Raw genomic sequence first — 17269 nt, 5'->3', positions numbered from 1 at the left:
AAAAATGCCGAATATTCTCTAGTTCTAGCATCTAAAATGTGAAAATTGCTGCGTTTCTTTGTCCTACAATAACAAACTGAAAACTTTAAGTTTAGACAAAATGAAACAACTTGATTCATAAGCAGCTCACATGGTGAAGATGACATCAGAGACGCTCAAATTTGGGAATCCTTTTATTAACCGGCTTTAAAATTAGAAAGTGGCCAGCTCTCAGGGACATTTAATAGTGTCAGTGCATGAAGTGGTCAGACAGACGCGTCAACTGTACAACAGCTAAAAACCTAATGCAGGGTGGAGGCACAGAGTGGTGAGTGTGGGCTGGATCTGAGATGTTACACACAAAATGGAACAATATTAACATTAAATGACTCACACATGAGCTTTCGTCTCAGGGGTCCCTGGCCCCGTGTTCAGCTCCACTGATGGACTCCTTCAAATAATACATATAATTACAGTAGAAATAACAGTGAGCACAATGAGTCACTTTGTACCAGTTACCCTCATAATGAAAGAAAAGTAGGATTTAGTACTTTCATCAAAGCTTTTAAAGCATTCGTGGGAAAAAAAACTACACAACTGTCAAAAAGACATCCCATGGAGACAAACTGGACCAGGCAATTTGTCACTGTGCAAATGAAAATCCTCAAGTTTTGCTCCAAGATCAGCTGAGCTCGTCTCCATCGCTGCTCCTCCGGCAGAGAAGCATTTACAAACTGATCGGAGTTCAGTGGTTGGACTGTTACCAGGGCATGCAGGGGTCTGGGCAGTCGCGGATGTACGACTCCAGCTTTCCCTCAGACACTTGCATCAGTGTTGTGTACGTGGTCAGCTGTGGAAGAACAAAGTGAGAGGAAGTAACTTACACAGAACTTTGAATTAACAAACACAGACATCATTAAAAACTCACCTTGTTCAGCACTGGTTTGGTTGAGAGCATGTCGTACATCGTCTTCAGTGAGATGTTCTAAAAAAAAAGTGACAGATCAAAGGTTTGTCACCGCTTTGATAAACAGACTCGAACTTCAGACCTCAAACCACATGACCACGCTTTAACTACGTCTGAAGACATTCACAGAGACGGATATCCGTCCTCGGCTCTTACGTTCTGCGTGGTCTGGTTCATGCACTTCTTGGCAGGAGTTCTGCGGTCATCCAGGAACAAAGGCTCCTTCCAGTGATCGTAGTTTGTCTCCAGCACGTACCAGCGGCCCAGCTTCAGGTCAATCCTGAGACGAAGCAGTGAAAGAAAAACCTCAACATGTGACCTGCAGCCACGCTGAGCAACGGGTTGTGAAACAGTTCAAATCAGGTGATCAGACACCACAGCGGTCATCAGTTCCTGGTTGAGTAAGTGATGTTTCACAAGAACAGCGTCATTGTGACTTTTTGGCCCCAAGAACAAAAGATTTGACAGGTGCTGATATATATATATATTTTCCCCCTAATTTTGCAGGTTATACAGTGTATATAGTTTAATACATGGTAAAGAACAAAAAAAAAAAACATCAGCCACAGACATCTCCATTGTTTCCACTAAAAGCTCTAAAAAAGTACAAAATGAGCTCCAGTACTCACTCGAGGATGTCGATGCTGAGCAGTCTGGACCTGGTGATGATGCAGCCCTGGCCAGTGCGGTTTCCCCCCAGGATGAAGTAGGCTGGAGCGAGCAGCTTGGTCTGAGCCAGCCGAGTTTTGGCCTCCTCGTAGCTGGCGGGAACGGAACAAGACCGACCGTTAAACAGAGACAGTTTGATACAAATTACTTCAAAAACATTCCATAGCTCTAAAACTCCACAGTGTGCCTTTAAGTATGGAAGAGGAATACCTGTTTGCGTGTTCCAGGACAGAGCGGGTGAGGAAGCTCATCCACATCCCATCTCTCTTCCCCAAGATCCACTCCAGGATTCCTGCAGGAGAACAGATGCACACAGATGACGACAGGAGGTCAGAAAACAGAGAACTTCTCTCCAAAATGCCCGTGGAAATACTCACCAATGTATCCTCCGTCGAGGCTGAAGCGCTCGTTCATCGTCAGACTGAATAAGTGCTGGAGAGAAAGAAAAACATCGATTTCATCTTTCAAACGTGCAGAACTGTGCACGACGTGTCCACAGCTGAGCAGCTGCCACTGATGTTAAATACTGCTGATGCTGCTCGAGTGTTGGGTTAAGATACTACATGACTCACAGGCTTGATGCCAGTCAGCATGCCGACATATCCAGCGAAGTTTGTGGACTTGAAGACGGTCTGGTTGTTTCTCTTGAAGTCCAGGTTGACCACGAGAGGCTTCAGCTTCTCACTAATGATCCATGACTTGTTTTTCACATCCCAGCTGTGAAGACAAGTCCCTCTCATGAGATGCTATTTTTCCGGATCGGAGTCAAGACTATGAATTTTAAAATACGTGGATTTGTGGAGTGATTCTTACCCCAAAAATAATCCAAAATCCAGATTTCTGCCATGAATTAGGTTACCTGTAAGAAGGCAAAGCCCAAAAGCACCTCAGTACGGATGAAGGCTGATTGTAAGTTAGCTAATCAACCCGATTCAGGACAATGACCCACCCTTATTGTCTTCTGCAACGACTGACGTGCACACAGTGAACACCTCATAGAACACGTTGAACAAGACGACTTCACCTAGATTATAAAACAAAGGTCAGAGGTCAATGTGGCATTTTTAAAATCAGTTAGAGATTCGAGAATATCTGTTTTCTTAGAATAGAATAGAATAGAATGCCTTTATTGTCATTATACGTGGTGTACAACGAGATTTAAGACAACTCTGGTGGTGCTGTACTAGAGAAAGAATAAATAGCAATAGTAAATAGTATAGTGCAGAAGAGGCATTATCAGTATGATAAATGACATTTAACAGTGTGATGAATGACATTTAACAGTATGATAAAGAGATTTAACAGTATTACCAAGAGGAATCCCTGAAACGGCTGCGATTCCTTTGATTTCATCACTAAAAGGGTTTGGGAGCGTGTCCACCATCAGAGGCTGTTGAGTAGAATAAAACACACTGAACTCATGACGCCTTTCATGATAATAAAAACATGTCGGTTATTCTGAGAACAGCTCAAGGAGACAAAATGACACTCGCCAGCGTAACGTCGACCAGCTCGATCAGCCTCCCGCTGGGCACAAAAGCATCAGCCAAGTCTCTGATGGCCTGAACCATGTTGACCAGCTGAAGACAAAGAGGTCACGGTCAAAAACAAAAAAAAGGTGATGTTTGTGTGAGGCTACTTAAAAGCACTTCTCAGCTGTCTTACATCTGTTTTTTTGTCAGTAATCACGGCTGTCCATCTCTTGCTGGGCGGTAAGTCGAGGTCCACCGTGTACCAACTGACAGCTCCTCTGAACCTGATCACAAAGGAAAAGCTGTGAAACTACTGAAGCATAAAGATGCAAACGACAACATCCGACTCACGTCACCCATCAGTCTTACTTTTCTGCTTTGAATGCAGCACATCATTTTATCAGACCAGTTTATACATTTTACGCTGTGTATTGATTATTTATAGACTGAACAATTAATAGATGAATCACAAATAAGCACAGGGTTTCTTAATACTTAAAATAAATGTTGCAGACCCGGTTTAATTTCTTTAAAATGACTGATATCCTTAGACCTATGTGCTTCAACAGTATGCTGCCTTCAAGTGATGTTGGAAATATATTTCTTTTAGGCAATGGGAAAGAAAAAACTGCTTATTTCAACTTGGAGAAGGAAACAAAAAACATAATTTTTAATCTACAGGGAATTTACACAATCTACTCTTACTAACTTACGGCACAATTGAGCAATTTTCTATTGGACTTCCACAACTTTGGTTATGTACAAATGTGTAGTAAGTGTGGTCAGAATCAGTGCTGCAGAGGCCAAGATTCTGCTCTTTGCTCCCCATTCTGGGTCAAACCCCCAAAAACTAGATCCTACAGTTGCCCTATAACTCAATGTTTTTGTTTTCCCATCATAAGCCAAATTTGATATCTTCAAGCTGCCTATTTTGCAGTGTGGGTGGGTGTGTGTGTGTGTGTGTGTGTGTGTGTGTGTGTGCGTGCGCAGTGATATATTGTCTATAGTTGGACAACTGACAGAAAACCAGTTGTCCACCAATTGTTCGGGCACTGAAGCCACAGCCAAAACCAGAAATATTTTCTCTGACTTTAAAAATCTCCTCCAGAGTCAGATGACAAGTGTTTTCTCAGGCTGAGCAGATCTCCTTGTGATGTGTAAGATGACATTAATGTGATAAATTGTCAGAGTAAATGATTAATTATTCTTTGGTTAATGAATCATGCCTACAGGTACATTTTCCTCTCTTCTTTGTGACATTTGATTTATAAAATGAACAGCAGCCAAAAAAAAAGGGAAACAAAACAAAGCATGAACTAAATGCAACTCGTGAATTAGGATGTTGAGGTTTACGAGGTGCAAGTGAAGGTAGCACAGTTCAGTCCAAAGCACAGGCGTTACAGAACACACTGTGCCTTCCACAGCTAACGTTAGCTAACGATCACTGGTAGGTCCAACAAAGTGGTTTTCTTTGAGCATTACAGACAAAAGCTACTTACGTGGGACCCTTTGGTGGATACATTTCTGCCCGACAGTCTTCTGTATACTGTAAATGAATGCATGGATACAGCTCAGTATAACCTTACTTTTAGACAACACGCCCAGCATCTATTAAAATAACGTGTTAAACAGCACCGTGATGAGGCAGAAATGTCGCTTACCGGTGGTATAAACTGTGTGGATGCGACAGAAAATAAAGCCGCTAACATGAGAAAAACACAGTGACCCATTTTTGGAAGACTTCAGCCAAACTGCTGTTCGTCCTACGTCGGTTTATTTAGCTTGAATAAGTTTACCGCGGAAGTAGCCACTGTTTATCTCGTGATAGTGACCTCACTTTTATGCACGAGAGGGGAAACCGGAAGTTCTCAAAGGCACGTACAACGCTTTTGTACGCAAAAACAAAGAAACAATGAACACGCGTTTTCGAAGACTACAAAAACCCAACAACTTATTTTCTTATTTGTCAAAAACGCGAGAGCTTTGGGAAAATGAGTAACTACGTCATACAAAACACCCCTCCAAACAAATGCCAATGGTTGATTCCACACGGAAGCGAAGAGAAATAACATGACTCAGTTAATTGTATTGCTTTGGTCCCGTGACACCGAGCGTTTGCTGAAAAAATGTCTTCATGTATTTATTTCCCAATTTTGGGGTACTTGCACTTTACTGGTGTATTTCCATTTTATGTTACTTTACACTTCTTCTTGACTACATTTTAGAAGAAAAATATTGTACTTTTCACTCCACTACATGTACTTGATAACATCAGATCAAGATTAAAAAACAATGAATTGTGATATATTGAACCCTGCTAAGCTTCTCAGAAACAACTGTTTAAGGCTAAATGAGGTCAGATTGTAAGAGATTATTTCACAAAAAGCACAGATCTGAGAAAAGTTAGAAAGAGGAAAAAAATAAAAAATAAAAAACACATTTGCATAGTAAGTTTATTAAACATGCCAAAACCCACTAGTGACCCTTTTGGGATGCCCAATTCCTGGTCTGCAAACCACTGAACTAAACACAGAACTGTACATGATGTATACAATATTAACAGTGTAATAATGTAAGATATCATCGATATACACAATACATACGTGCATCAGAAAGCAGCATAAATGACCAAATGTGACGTTCTCGTCCACATACTTTTGTGTGCAATGAGGGATGTATTACGTTTTTCAAGTGACATTTATTTTAATTACATAAACTTGTGGCAAAACATCACATCAAATACTGTCAAACCGATCAGAGTCGCAGTATAAATGAATAATACATTCTGACCTTTCATCAAAGGTTTGTTAAAGGTCAGTCTTGGCAGTTGTTTGCCCGGTGAGTATTAGCAACTCAGTTATGGTTTATGTACACTTGATCACGGTGTGCAACGACAGAATGTGGTAGAGTTACTCCAGAAACACGGAGCATCCTGTAACTCAAAGGTTTAACAAACAGTTGCTCCATAGCAAAGCAAAGTGATGGTTAATTATTTACACAGAACACTGCGATGAGTCACCTGCCCGCTGCTGACTGACTGACCTCAGGTCAGCTTTTTGTAAGATAAGTGTGTTGTGTGATAATGTGAACTGCTGCTACAACACTGCAATTTCCTTTAGGGGATGAATAAAGTACTCTATCTATCTGTGTAAATGCTGCCATTAAGATGAATCCAACAAAACTGATTTGGCCATGTTATTTTAATCAAAATACAAAAGAACAAAAACAAAAACAGTACATTAAATGTCAGACCAAATGGCAAAATCTATAAAATCAAGACATTTACAAAGCCATGGCAGTACTCTATGACGCTGAGTCTTCACTTGCAGTACCTGTCTGCTTTCATTTTGCTTCTCCTGTAATGAAAATGAAACACAGTCAGTGCAATCAATCTATTATCTGCTATTTTGTAATGATTAATTCACTGTCTACGCCCAAAGTCAAATTATGTTCAAGTTGAGATCAACATCTGAATCACATTTTTTTTCCCTTTTTTAATGAATACATGTTACTGCATAGGTAGAATTAACAGATAAAGTTATCTTAACATCTTGCAGTCAGTGAGACCGCAGGTTGGATTAGTGCTTCTGTCGACACACACATGACATGATAACACGCATAAATTCTCACTTATCCTACTTGTTACTACTGCTGGGATGAAGATGTGCAGAGACTTCTCAGCATGAGGCTACCTGAACCAAACCAAAGCTAAACCAACACAGGCTGGTCCTGCTGCAGTGTGCGTGTTCCTCTTCCGTGTTACATTTCTGTCTGGATCATTCAGATCTCTCTGATACACCATTTTTACTCAACCTTTCAGTTGTGGCTTAACATTTGATCTGGATTTTCTCTTCAAGTGAGAAGAGAAAACTCTTGCACGGTGCACCTCTTTACTTTGACATATTGTGGAAAGAAGTTTCCAGAAGTTGTTTGTATCTAATATTCATTGATCTGGCCTGTTATTCGGCCTGTTATTGGCCTTGCATTTCACTGTGTGGGAATATTGATTGAGCACAAACTGGAGTGAAAACAGTGCAGTTTGATGGTATACATGTATGTATAAACTTCATGTACACATGAAGAAACACTTGAGGGGGTTGATAACATAAAAAGATGCAAATGAGCTGTTTGAGAGTAAATATCTAATGAGCTTATTTTCACACCTGTCAAGCAAGGCTTCATGGAACTTCCCGTCTGTTCTGGCTTTCTTCAGCGTGACGGTGTCTTCCTCGTTAACCCTGAGCCGCCGATCTTGAAAGCTCTGAAACTTCTTCCTGTAATTCACACAAGAACATTTATAAGACATCACAAAAGGAGGCGCAGAGGCAAATGACTCACCGCTCCATTCACACACACACACACGAACACACACTCGCCCTCAAAATTACTGACATTTTCACAACTTATCCTCCTTTGAGAAGTGACACTGAGGCGCTAAGAAGCTAAATCTTCAAAAAAAAATAAAAAATAAAAAAAAAATCCAGATATTGAGCCAAGAATTAAGTAAAGCAGAGAGTCTAAATGTTGACAGTGGCAGGTAAACAGCAATGGGCTGAATGGCTAATCCGACTACCTGCCACAAATCAACATATACAGTACAATTATTTAAATATTCAGCCAAAGCTGGAAGTTTTATCAGGGATAACAGTGGAATCTGCTAATGAGGGAGGGACGTTCTTCTTATTAATCAAGCTGTCAGCCTAAAATAATACATGTATCTAAACACAGCACTGCGCTGTGTGAGAGGCTGTGAGGACTTCATCCAGCCGCTTCTGTCAGCGCGAACCTTCATGAATATTTTAAATGTGCGAGGGAGAGCTTAAAATAATCTGTTATTCTAATGAAAGCAATCTTAACAATATATTCAGATATCTCCCACAGCAGCGCCGTAAACAACTGAGGCATCGAGTCAGAAACTTCCTTGATATGTAGTTTCTTTTTGCTCTGCCTGTGTTTTATGATTTCCAGGCTGCACTCCATCCAGAAAGGCATTTCAGACGCTAAACACTACATCAAGACACAGGCTCAAGGGCAGCCATTATCAACATGTCAACATGATGAGTCCATTTCCCCAGCATTCATCTAAAACAAATAATGGAGTCCAAACACAAGCCAAAGCACGCCAAGCAAAAAACAGCTTCAGACATATTGCCTGGAACTTAATAGGCCGCTGACGGGCTGTATATAAAACACTCGCAGCATCGGAGGCTGAAATGTGGCGTTGCCTGCATTCTCACCCCCCCCCCCGCCCCAACAGCAGACCATCAATTGCATCCTTAAGGCGCAGGACCGATGAGGCGGTAGCTTAAAGGCGTGATCTCACGTCCAGGGATGTGATTTTGTTGTCAAAATGCTGTTGGCGCACATCGACACAACGTGGAGATAATGGGAAGGAAATCACAGTTTTTCCCCTCAATCAGAATAAAGTGCCGTGTCACTTATTTCAAGGAGGCTGGAAGGTAGACTGCTTACACCGTAACACATCAGGCTGTCGTGAAACGCAGGTATAATTGTTGATACAATGTGACGACACCTTCAAAACAAATATCACTTTAAAAAGTCACCTCCAAGAAACAAGATACAGTGTGTGCAACACTGACAATAAACTCTGTTTAACCCAGCACAAGTGTTCCTTCACATACTGTTCATGATAATATTGGTAAGATCTTTAAACTTATGAAAAAAAAAATCACACTGTGATGACGGCAACATTTCAATTTGCTGACGTAATGATGTCATACTGTCACACACAGCAACAACAAACATGGCCGACAGCGAAAGGAACATTGCTACAGACTCCACAGTGGAGGAGTTCGTTCCAGAAAGACCCAAAAAAGCACTTTAGGTAAAAACGTAAGCACATGTAAGAAGAATAACAACAAAAGGGGGCGATGCAACAAACTTATTTCACCACCTCAAGCAACCATCAACAATCCAGCGAGGAGAGCTGGAGAGCTGCAGCGAGCTCTGAACCAGACAGACGGACTCAGCGCAGCGCCGCTGAATCCGTCTGGATTCTGTCCTTTCATCAAGAGAAAGCTTCAGAAGCACAAAGTAAGCGGACCTCATCTTCACAATTCTGCTGTCAAACCTACAAGTTGTAAAAAAAGAACAATACAATCAATAATTCTAAAATCTCAGGCCAGACAGACACAGCCAGAACAAGCTTCTCCTCCATTGACTTGGTTACCAACGTGACAAGAAGCCAGCCAACCAGCCGCGTAATGAGGAGTGACAGTGACGCCTCTGAAAAGTTCAGACATTTTCAGTGAGAGTGCTCGGGTGACTTGAAAAACGATGCTGACTCTCAGGAGAAAAAAAAAAAAAACACGGGGCTAATTCCTTGAACAAGTGCAGGAATAAACACTGTTTGTAAAACTTTTAATTGTTATTGACACCGTGTCAGAGAGGAGTCGATTACACTCCGGTAATTTGTGCACAATTAAAAGCAGCACAGAAAGGTCGGTGGACCTGGCAGAGAATAACAGTTAACATCAAAGTTATATGCAGAGAGAGGCCGACGCGGCTTCCTTCATTAGTTACTGACTGTGCATTAAGTCAGAGCTTCAGGTGGACTCGGCGGAGGTTACGTACACATAATTGACCTCACAGGACTTCACGTTGCCTCTGTCCTCTTCTGCGATGTCGTCTTTCCGCTTGGCCTCTCGTTCTGTGCTAGTTCTGATCTGTTTATCGTTCGGAGGGGGAAAACAAAAGAAAAAAAAAAAAACAAAGAGAAGTTTCGCATTAAATATCAATACCTTGAACCTCGTGAGGCGAGGTCACAAACATTTTCCCCTTCCATCTCTGCAGTCAGGAGCCCACAGAGGCTGCATGCTTAAAACGAAAGGATTAACATGCAACCTTGCGGAAGAACACAGTTTACACATCACCTTCACCATCTCGCCATCCCCTGCTGTCTTGCTCTTGGCCTCGATGTCCCCACTGTCACTGTAGGAGATGAAACAGCTATTTGCTGCCAGGAGAGCCATTTTGCCCTGAGGCAGAACAGACAGAGAACAGAGGAGGAGGCAGTAGATTAGATAGAACTGCAGTGGGAACGGTTGTTGTGACAGACATGAAAGGTTGCCTGATATTTGATGTAAAAGAGTCTCAAGGTTGTGCCGGGCAGGTTGTTTATAGGTTCAACAAAGCATCAAGGCGAGCAGTGCGCTGCAGTGATAAGGTAGATGCATTCTGCATAATGAATTAGCTGTTCCTGACTACAGCTAAGTGTTATCTCTCATGGGCTAAACTCCAATCAGCCATGAGGCGAGCCGTGAAAGGCAGGGGACAGCTGTGAAAAACAAGCCCTTTACATGATGTGCCGCAGCTGCAAAAATATATGTGTTTATCTCAAATACTAATTGATATTCACATGAGCGTCCCCGGAAATGAAGAGATTTACTTATAGAAACACATTTTAAGAAGAACATATCCAGGTGATGTTGCTCCCAGCAGCCTTTGCACTCTGCAGCTATTGTCATTATCGATTAGTCGGCAGATTATTCTCTTCATTCTTGTTTGCTTTATCAATAAAATGTCAGAAAAAAGTGAAAAAGCAGCAGTTGTAGTTACATTTGAGAAGCTGGAACCTGTGAGATTTTTGCTTGAAAGATATCTAGTAGGTCTGATTACATTTCTGTTGATCTGCTTATCAATTAATCAGTTAATTGATCTGGCTCTACTTGTGTTGAGGAGAAGATGACGGCACACTGATTCTGTTGTGTAACAGACGTTTACAGACTCAGACTTGTGCCTGACCGTAGGAGACACGCCGTAAAGACTACGGTCGAATGACACAGAGACGTACAAACAACAATCATCATCATTTCATCAACAGGGAGAAAAGACAAATCCATGACTCTCATTTAGGTCGATGTGGTTTAGGGGACAATAAAATGAATATTAACAGCAGCAGGCCTGGTTTCTCCTCCTGTCATCTCTTTCTAATCTCTGTCATCGAAGCGTAAAGTACTACAAAAGTCACAGGACCAAGATGGGACTACAGACTCATATATGCATTTCCATTATGAGCCTCCTCAACACAGTTAAATCTACACATGCACCGTGACACGGAGACACTCACATCCTGGAAGACGGGTTCCCATTGTTCTCTGGCGCCGATGGCATCGGAGCGCCCCACCACCAGACCCTCAGAGTTGATACCCAGGTACTTGCCATATCCAGACTTCAAGGCTATCCTGCAGCAGAAAAAATGACCCAAAAAATGTAAAGTGGCAGCACATTGGCTCAGACTACGGCTTTACAAAAATGGCTCTGCCTTTTTGACAGGATGGGTTAAAAAATATCAGAGTTAATCTGAGATCCACAGCTGCAGAGAGAGCTCCCCCACAGCGAGAGGCTGGAAGGGCCCATGAAGGGTAAACCGCTCTTGTGCATCTCGACACCGTAAAGACCGCCTGCAGAAGCCGGGTATTAAATCTTTAAGCGACGGATTATCTGTGAATGCAAACACAATGTGTGGTTTGTCTTTGCGTTCTCACCTTGTGTCTGACAGCTTGATGGCAGTAAACTGTTCCGGAGGGTCAGGTCCTTCATCATCTGAAACATATAAAACAGTGTTTACCTTTTAAACGTTTTACGGTTGCTGCTGCTGTTGCCTCTCAAATGGGTTTCTCTTGGTCCATACACAGAGTCATTCTGCGTCTTTCATGCTTTGTTGTGTTTACGTTTATTATTAATGAGACGCATCTCATCACCCGTTCAAAGCAAAAAATGTTGCAGCAGGCTGAAAACCCAGTTATAATGTTTGACCTGTAACCAAATCCTGGACATTGATCTTCTAGATGGACAGAAAAGCTTCAGCCAGACAAAAGCAGTCATTTAGTATTTGATTAATTTCTACATAACAATCATGTGCCATTATGAAAATGCGCATAATTTTCCTTCTCACACCAAATTCCTTGAGACCTGCTTCCTGCTTTACTTATGCATTCTTGTAATTAATAATTCAAGCCCGCTAGCTAGGTAGTGCTGTGCTGATCTGGGTCCAGTTCAGCAGCACTGAGACATTTGGAATAAGATATGGAGGAATCTGTTGTGTTGCATTTAAATGCTTTATTTCACGCTGAGGTCCTCTGGGTTCCTCATGATTTCATAAAACTGATCTGCCAGTGATGAGCTCACCTCCTGACCTTTACAATGAATCAAACTCTGGCATAATTTGTGTTGCGTCATACAGGGTTCAGGTCAAGACAGAGCAGAGCCTGCGAGACATTAACGAGGAAAGCATTTATAAAGCAGAGGTAAAATGTGACACGAGACGCTTTTTCGAAAGGCTGATTATCTTAGAAATATGTCAGACGGCGACCCCTCAGAGTTGGCTGAGAGAGCATCAGCGTGTTTCCTCTGACCTGCAGCTGAATGTGAACATTTTGGCAGTTTTCTAAAACGCTGCATCATCCACAGTGGAAAATCCAGTCAGGAGGGGGAAATCTTTAATCTCCATTTCTATACTGCTAGCTCGCGTCCTCTTTCATCTCCCAGAAATGAGCTTATGTGCATGCTGAGGATGAGGACCCACTAAGGGAATTGGGATGTTTCAATCCTCCAGCCATTTTCACTGGTTCTCACACAACGTGGGCTGAATTAATTGTTATTAGTGTCTCGTTCCGGGCAGACTGTTTCAATGAGCACCAGTCCCTCAGAAGCGCCTGCGGGCTGAAGGGAGTGAAAATTCGGAGTTTGCTATGTCCTTACCCTCAACTCAACCCCTGTTCAGCCTTTTCAGTCTGGTGTCTGGATTTACTACTTAAATGCTTACTGCTTTGTGGACTGAAGGCAAACCCCCCCTTCATCCCCACAATGCCTGGAGCCTACAGTAAACCAAACCTCAAAATTGAGTTTCAGGTTCCTCAAGTTTGTCCAACCGTGGAGTGAGTGCATAGACTGACTGTTTTCTTCTGTACTACACATTTATATTCATCATCCGGGGAACAACACATTCATAAAAGATGTTTTCCAATGTCAACTTAGAAATGACAAAGAAAAACATCAAGGCCTCACATCTGAGGAGCTGGGACCACGAGATGTTGATTAATGACTAAAACCATTAATCGCTCGTCAAATAGATGCTGATTAATTTTCTCTTTCATCTTCAAATGTAAAACAAAGGCCCTAGTGAATAACTTTGTTTGGAACCATTAATTGGACAACAACATTCTTCAAAAACATTAACACCACTTCAGAATTAAACTTGAAGCACAATAATATTGATTTATTACCAAGCCATAATCCTGGGCAGTTTAAAGCATTATTCCATGTTCTACTACAACACGTTACATAAAACTACACTTCCAAATGTGCTGTTCCCTGGACACACTTCACTGGCTCAGAAACTTATCTGAGTTAAGTCAAAAATACACTGGATCCTTCCAGAAATACAAATGGAAGTAAAAATAAATGGTCAGAAGTATTTGCAAAGTACATGTGGAAACAGATTCTGAATTTGCTGTTAATGAGTCTCTGGCAATTATTTCAAGTATAATTAGAAAAATGTGACCTAGAGCAGCAGAAATAGCTGCTATCATACAGCCAGCAATAGCAGAAATTGCCAACTTAAATAAAAGACTTAGAAATCTTGGGTGGAAACAGCACAAACTGTTCTATCACGCACACAAAAAAAAGCTTTACAGTTGAAAAGATCCCCCTCAATACAGATATTTTCTACTGAGCTGAGAAAAAGTGATCAATTTGAGTAAAAGTCACTGGAGCCTCTGAAGAATGATTCGTCTGAAGTAACCCTGTCCAATTCTGAAAGCTCTCCAGTGCGTATTCTTACCTTTGTGTGGTGCGCCGACTGTGAAGAGCCCGCTGTCCAGGGCATGGATGTACGAGTTGTTCTGCATCTCTATGGCAACCGTTCCAGTGATTTCACCAAAGCTGCTGACGGACCACCAACCACCTGGTGAGCAGAAAAAAACCATATCAAAAAGTATTATAACACACAGCACTGCAGTTTGCTTGAAAACCACAGAAACGTTAAGGTTCAGAATCTACTCAGAAGCATAAACATCTTCTGGATTTCTGGATTTTACCCTGGAAGTTGGTTCAGGAGCAACTAAAGACTGGAAAAGATGTGGAACGCTCCAAAAACACCTGTTTGGAACATTCCACAGGTAAACAGGTTGATTGGTAACAAGCAACAGTATCATGATTGGGTATGAAAGGGGCATCCTGAGGATGGAGCGAGGTTCACCACTTTATGAACACATGATTGGATGAAGAATATTAACATGAAATGCAAAATCCATATCAATATTTCTTTTTGATTACGCACTTAATTATATCTTATGTGGTCGTGGCTAAAAAAAAAATCAGATTGGGCCTTTGAACGTTAATAGTGCATATACATACCAACAATATCAACTTTTTCTTCTTCATCTGCTGCTTTTCTCTTCTTATCTTTATGCTTCTTCTTTTTCCTGTGAAAAATATAATAACACATAAAAAAAACAAACAGGAGAAAGTGTCCATTCGTAATTAGGTCGCTAAATGTTGAATTTCACAAGTTGACCTTGCACGCATACCCAAATATTAAACCTCTCAGGTGGGCAAGTTCATTTATGCAAAGTGGATACAGTTTCCTTGAAAATACAACTACAAGGCTCTTGAAGTCAATAACAAATCACTGAGTCATCATTCAGTTATTGTTATGAATTATGGTGGTAGGACACGAGCTGCAGGATGTTCACAAAGGACTGAACCTTGTCATATTTAAAGAGTAATTTAACACCCGGCTGAAAAGCAGCGTTTCACTGGTCTCTCGCCTGAAACCACACCCATTAGTGATGTCACAGGGTCCTGGAGTACACCTGTACATCACTGAGGTAAGGCGAGAAACTAAACGACTGGAGGTCAACAAGTTAGTCTTTAAATAAATTTAGGCGAGCTGCAAACTCAACTTGGACTTTTTCTGAGAGTATAATAAAAAAAAATGTCCCACAACAACGTGATGTTTTAAATACCCGACCTTCACTGGCATTTCGGCTGCTGCTGAAACTATTTTTGGACAAAGCAATTTCGTTTCATCACAGCTGAACCACAGTTATGTTTAACGTTAGTTAGCGTTAGCTTGTCAAAGAAGGGGCTAGCGTGTTAGCTCACGTTAAAGCTAAGTAACGTTAGTTCCGGGCAGTTCCGCAAGATTTAAGATCTGCGGCAGCCTTTGTCGTTCTTTACATTTAAGGTTGGTTTAATCGGAAATACACAATGACCTTAAATTCGTTAAATGTTTCATGCAACGATAACGTGTTAGCCTCAGCTAGCTTGAGCTTGGGTTACACAAATCCAGTTAGCCGTAAATAGTGAACGCAGATGGTAGCGATAAGTCGTGCTCAGTAAAATAAACACTTACCCTTTGTTAAAACCTTTTAAAACCAGTTTGGTTGATTTTACGTGAGTGTATTCAGCCATTGTTTTGCCTAGGGGTTAGCACAGCTACTCAACAGTGTGTAAGTTGTATTTCCTTTCGCAACACCAACTACGGCGGCCGCAGAAGTACATACAGAGTCGGAACCGCTCAATATTGAGTGTACATCCAGCCTGGATCTCCCTCACTACCTGCTTCACCGAGGGGAAATTATACTTCTTCAGTATAGTTTGTGGTACAATACATTACACTGAGTGACCTAAAAATAGCGATACCTGTACACTGTACTGCAGTACAACAATCAGTATAACAGTGTAACCTATGATAACAGCCTTGTAAAACACAGGCTCTCCATTTTTAAATGCTGTTGACATTGACTTTGGGATATATATGTTTGGGCTTCACGTTCAATCCAGTACTGGATTATATCAGTACTTTAGTCAACACACATTAATTCCCTGACATACTTAAAAAACAGAGTCCTCCAGGGTCCATGTGAATTACACAACCTGCAGATATTGCACGTCTCCAGCACACAATATATTGGCCCAATTCACATTTCGATTTCCATACACCACTATCTGTGTTCTTGTTATATTGTTATGCACATTTGCTTCTTTGTTTGTCTGAACTGAGTTCAGTTTAGATATTTCTATCTGTGACCATAGGAGAGTTAAACTCCACTTAAAGTGGATTTGAAGGTATCGAGGTAGACCTTCAGAGGGTCGACACATTTTGTCCTAATGTGCACTTTTGAGTGATTTTTGAATATCCGTATAACACAGTCAGGTTATCCACAATAAAATTATCATTGCTGTCATTCAACTCAATATGCATTACCTTGAGTAAACGCTTCTTTCATATATCAGATTTAATCCTAGTAGATCATAAATCATAAGAGACATTTTATTATATGCCAGGATTGAGGTCAGAGTCAGAAGAAGTGGCATTTGCCTTCTTCAGACACCAGAAATGTCAAATGTTCTCTGAGTCAAACCCCTGAGACCCTTCCCTCAAACGCAAAAACAGTCTCACAAGTCAGTGCAGCTCAGGGATGGTGCCCTCATATAACTGTATATGCTAATGTTGCCTCATTTAGCAGGAATGGCCCAATCAGGAGCCTGTGACAGGAGGTAATAAATCATTTGTGGACACTGTCGAGAAGTAAAATAAATTAGACAGTGGCTTGTGTTATCTGCTCACTGCAGTAAAACTCAACTAGTAAGAACTCAATCATCTAAAAAAAAAGGGGGCAGACTGGAGAAAAAGTGATGAGGGTTGCCCCACATCAGCCTGACTCACTAATAACAGCAAAAAAACGTGTCTGAAGTGATGAAGGAGAGAGACTGCTGTAATACCGTAGTGAGACTCCCGGTGTTGCTGCGTGTGAGGAAAAGTTGGTTCAGAGTATGTAAGACTAATCTGGTCAGAGAAGTCTTGTAAGCTTTAAGGAAGTTAGCCAGTGGGGTTTTGAGAAGTCATGAATCAACATTTTACTCTGCCTGAGCTGAATCCCACTTGTACTCTCCCTGTCATTTGTCAAGTTCAATGATACTTTGACAGCAATCCCTGTTGTTGATGGGATTAAACAGTCATAACTCGTACTGAGAGAGCTGAGTGGTTAAGCCCATAAGTACTTAAAAAGAGCTGAAGGAAGACAGTGTCAAGTGAAATGGCACCACGCAGTACCTGATGCTATACCACCTGACTCTGCAGGTTATTTAAAGGCACCAGTCTATCATATAACACCATTTATAAAGGCTGTCTCAATATGTTTTTAAAGAATAA

The 17269-nt window shown here is 41.4% G+C and overlaps 2 protein-coding genes across 2 annotated transcripts; both read right to left on the bottom strand.

The window, feature by feature from the left end:
- Positions 1 to 155: 155 nt before the first annotated feature.
- On the bottom strand, positions 156 to 4892 carry asah1b (N-acylsphingosine amidohydrolase (acid ceramidase) 1b). The gene is made up of 14 exons (XM_076728604.1): positions 4749 to 4892; positions 4587 to 4633; positions 3281 to 3371; positions 3109 to 3195; positions 2927 to 3005; positions 2565 to 2639; positions 2429 to 2474; positions 2188 to 2332; positions 1993 to 2047; positions 1826 to 1907; positions 1576 to 1707; positions 1103 to 1226; positions 908 to 964; positions 156 to 829 (listed from the first exon to the last, which is right to left on the bottom strand). Exons 1-14 carry the CDS (start codon positions 4815 to 4817, stop codon positions 740 to 742), a joined length of 1179 nt encoding a protein of 392 aa, XP_076584719.1. The 5' UTR covers positions 4818 to 4892; the 3' UTR covers positions 156 to 739.
- Positions 4893 to 5526: 634 nt separating this feature from the next.
- Positions 5527 to 15613, bottom strand: frg1 (FSHD region gene 1). Its single transcript, XM_076728605.1, has 9 exons — positions 15467 to 15613; positions 14467 to 14534; positions 13892 to 14014; positions 11595 to 11652; positions 11177 to 11291; positions 9981 to 10085; positions 9682 to 9773; positions 7251 to 7361; positions 5527 to 6443 (listed from the first exon to the last, which is right to left on the bottom strand). The coding sequence occupies exons 1-9, from the start codon at positions 15523 to 15525 to the stop codon at positions 6407 to 6409; spliced, it is 768 nt and encodes a 255-aa protein (XP_076584720.1). The 5' UTR covers positions 15526 to 15613; the 3' UTR covers positions 5527 to 6406.
- Between the last annotated feature and the right edge of the window lie 1656 nt (positions 15614 to 17269).

The sequence above is a fragment of the Chaetodon auriga genome, chromosome 4, assembly GCF_051107435.1.
Source record: "Chaetodon auriga isolate fChaAug3 chromosome 4, fChaAug3.hap1, whole genome shotgun sequence".
NCBI classification, from domain to species: Eukaryota; Metazoa; Chordata; class Actinopteri; order Chaetodontiformes; family Chaetodontidae; genus Chaetodon; species Chaetodon auriga.
Note: the sequence above shows the minus strand (reverse complement) of the source record. Positions and strands in the feature narration are given on the sequence as shown.

Coding starts and splice junctions, on each gene's coding strand:
- asah1b (XM_076728604.1), bottom strand. CDS start 4,817: ATGGGTCACTGTGTTTTTCTCATGTTAGCGGCTTTATTTTCTGTCGCA. Junction 3,372..4,586: donor TATCCACCAAAGGGTCCCAC/GTAAGTAGCTTT, acceptor CTTTGTGATCAG/GTTCAGAGGAGCTGTCAGTT. Junction 2,475..2,564: donor CGTTGCAGAAGACAATAAGG/GTGGGTCATTGT, acceptor GCCTTCTTACAG/GTAACCTAATTCATGGCAGA.
- frg1 (XM_076728605.1), bottom strand. CDS start 15,525: ATGGCTGAATACACTCACGTAAAATCAACCAAACTGGTTTTAAAAGGT. Junction 14,535..15,466: donor TTAAAAGGTTTTAACAAAGG/GTAAGTGTTTAT, acceptor TATTTTTCACAG/GAAAAAGAAGAAGCATAAAG. Junction 6,444..7,250: donor CATGAAGCCTTGCTTGACAG/GTGTGAAAATAA, acceptor TTTTCATTACAG/GAGAAGCAAAATGAAAGCAG.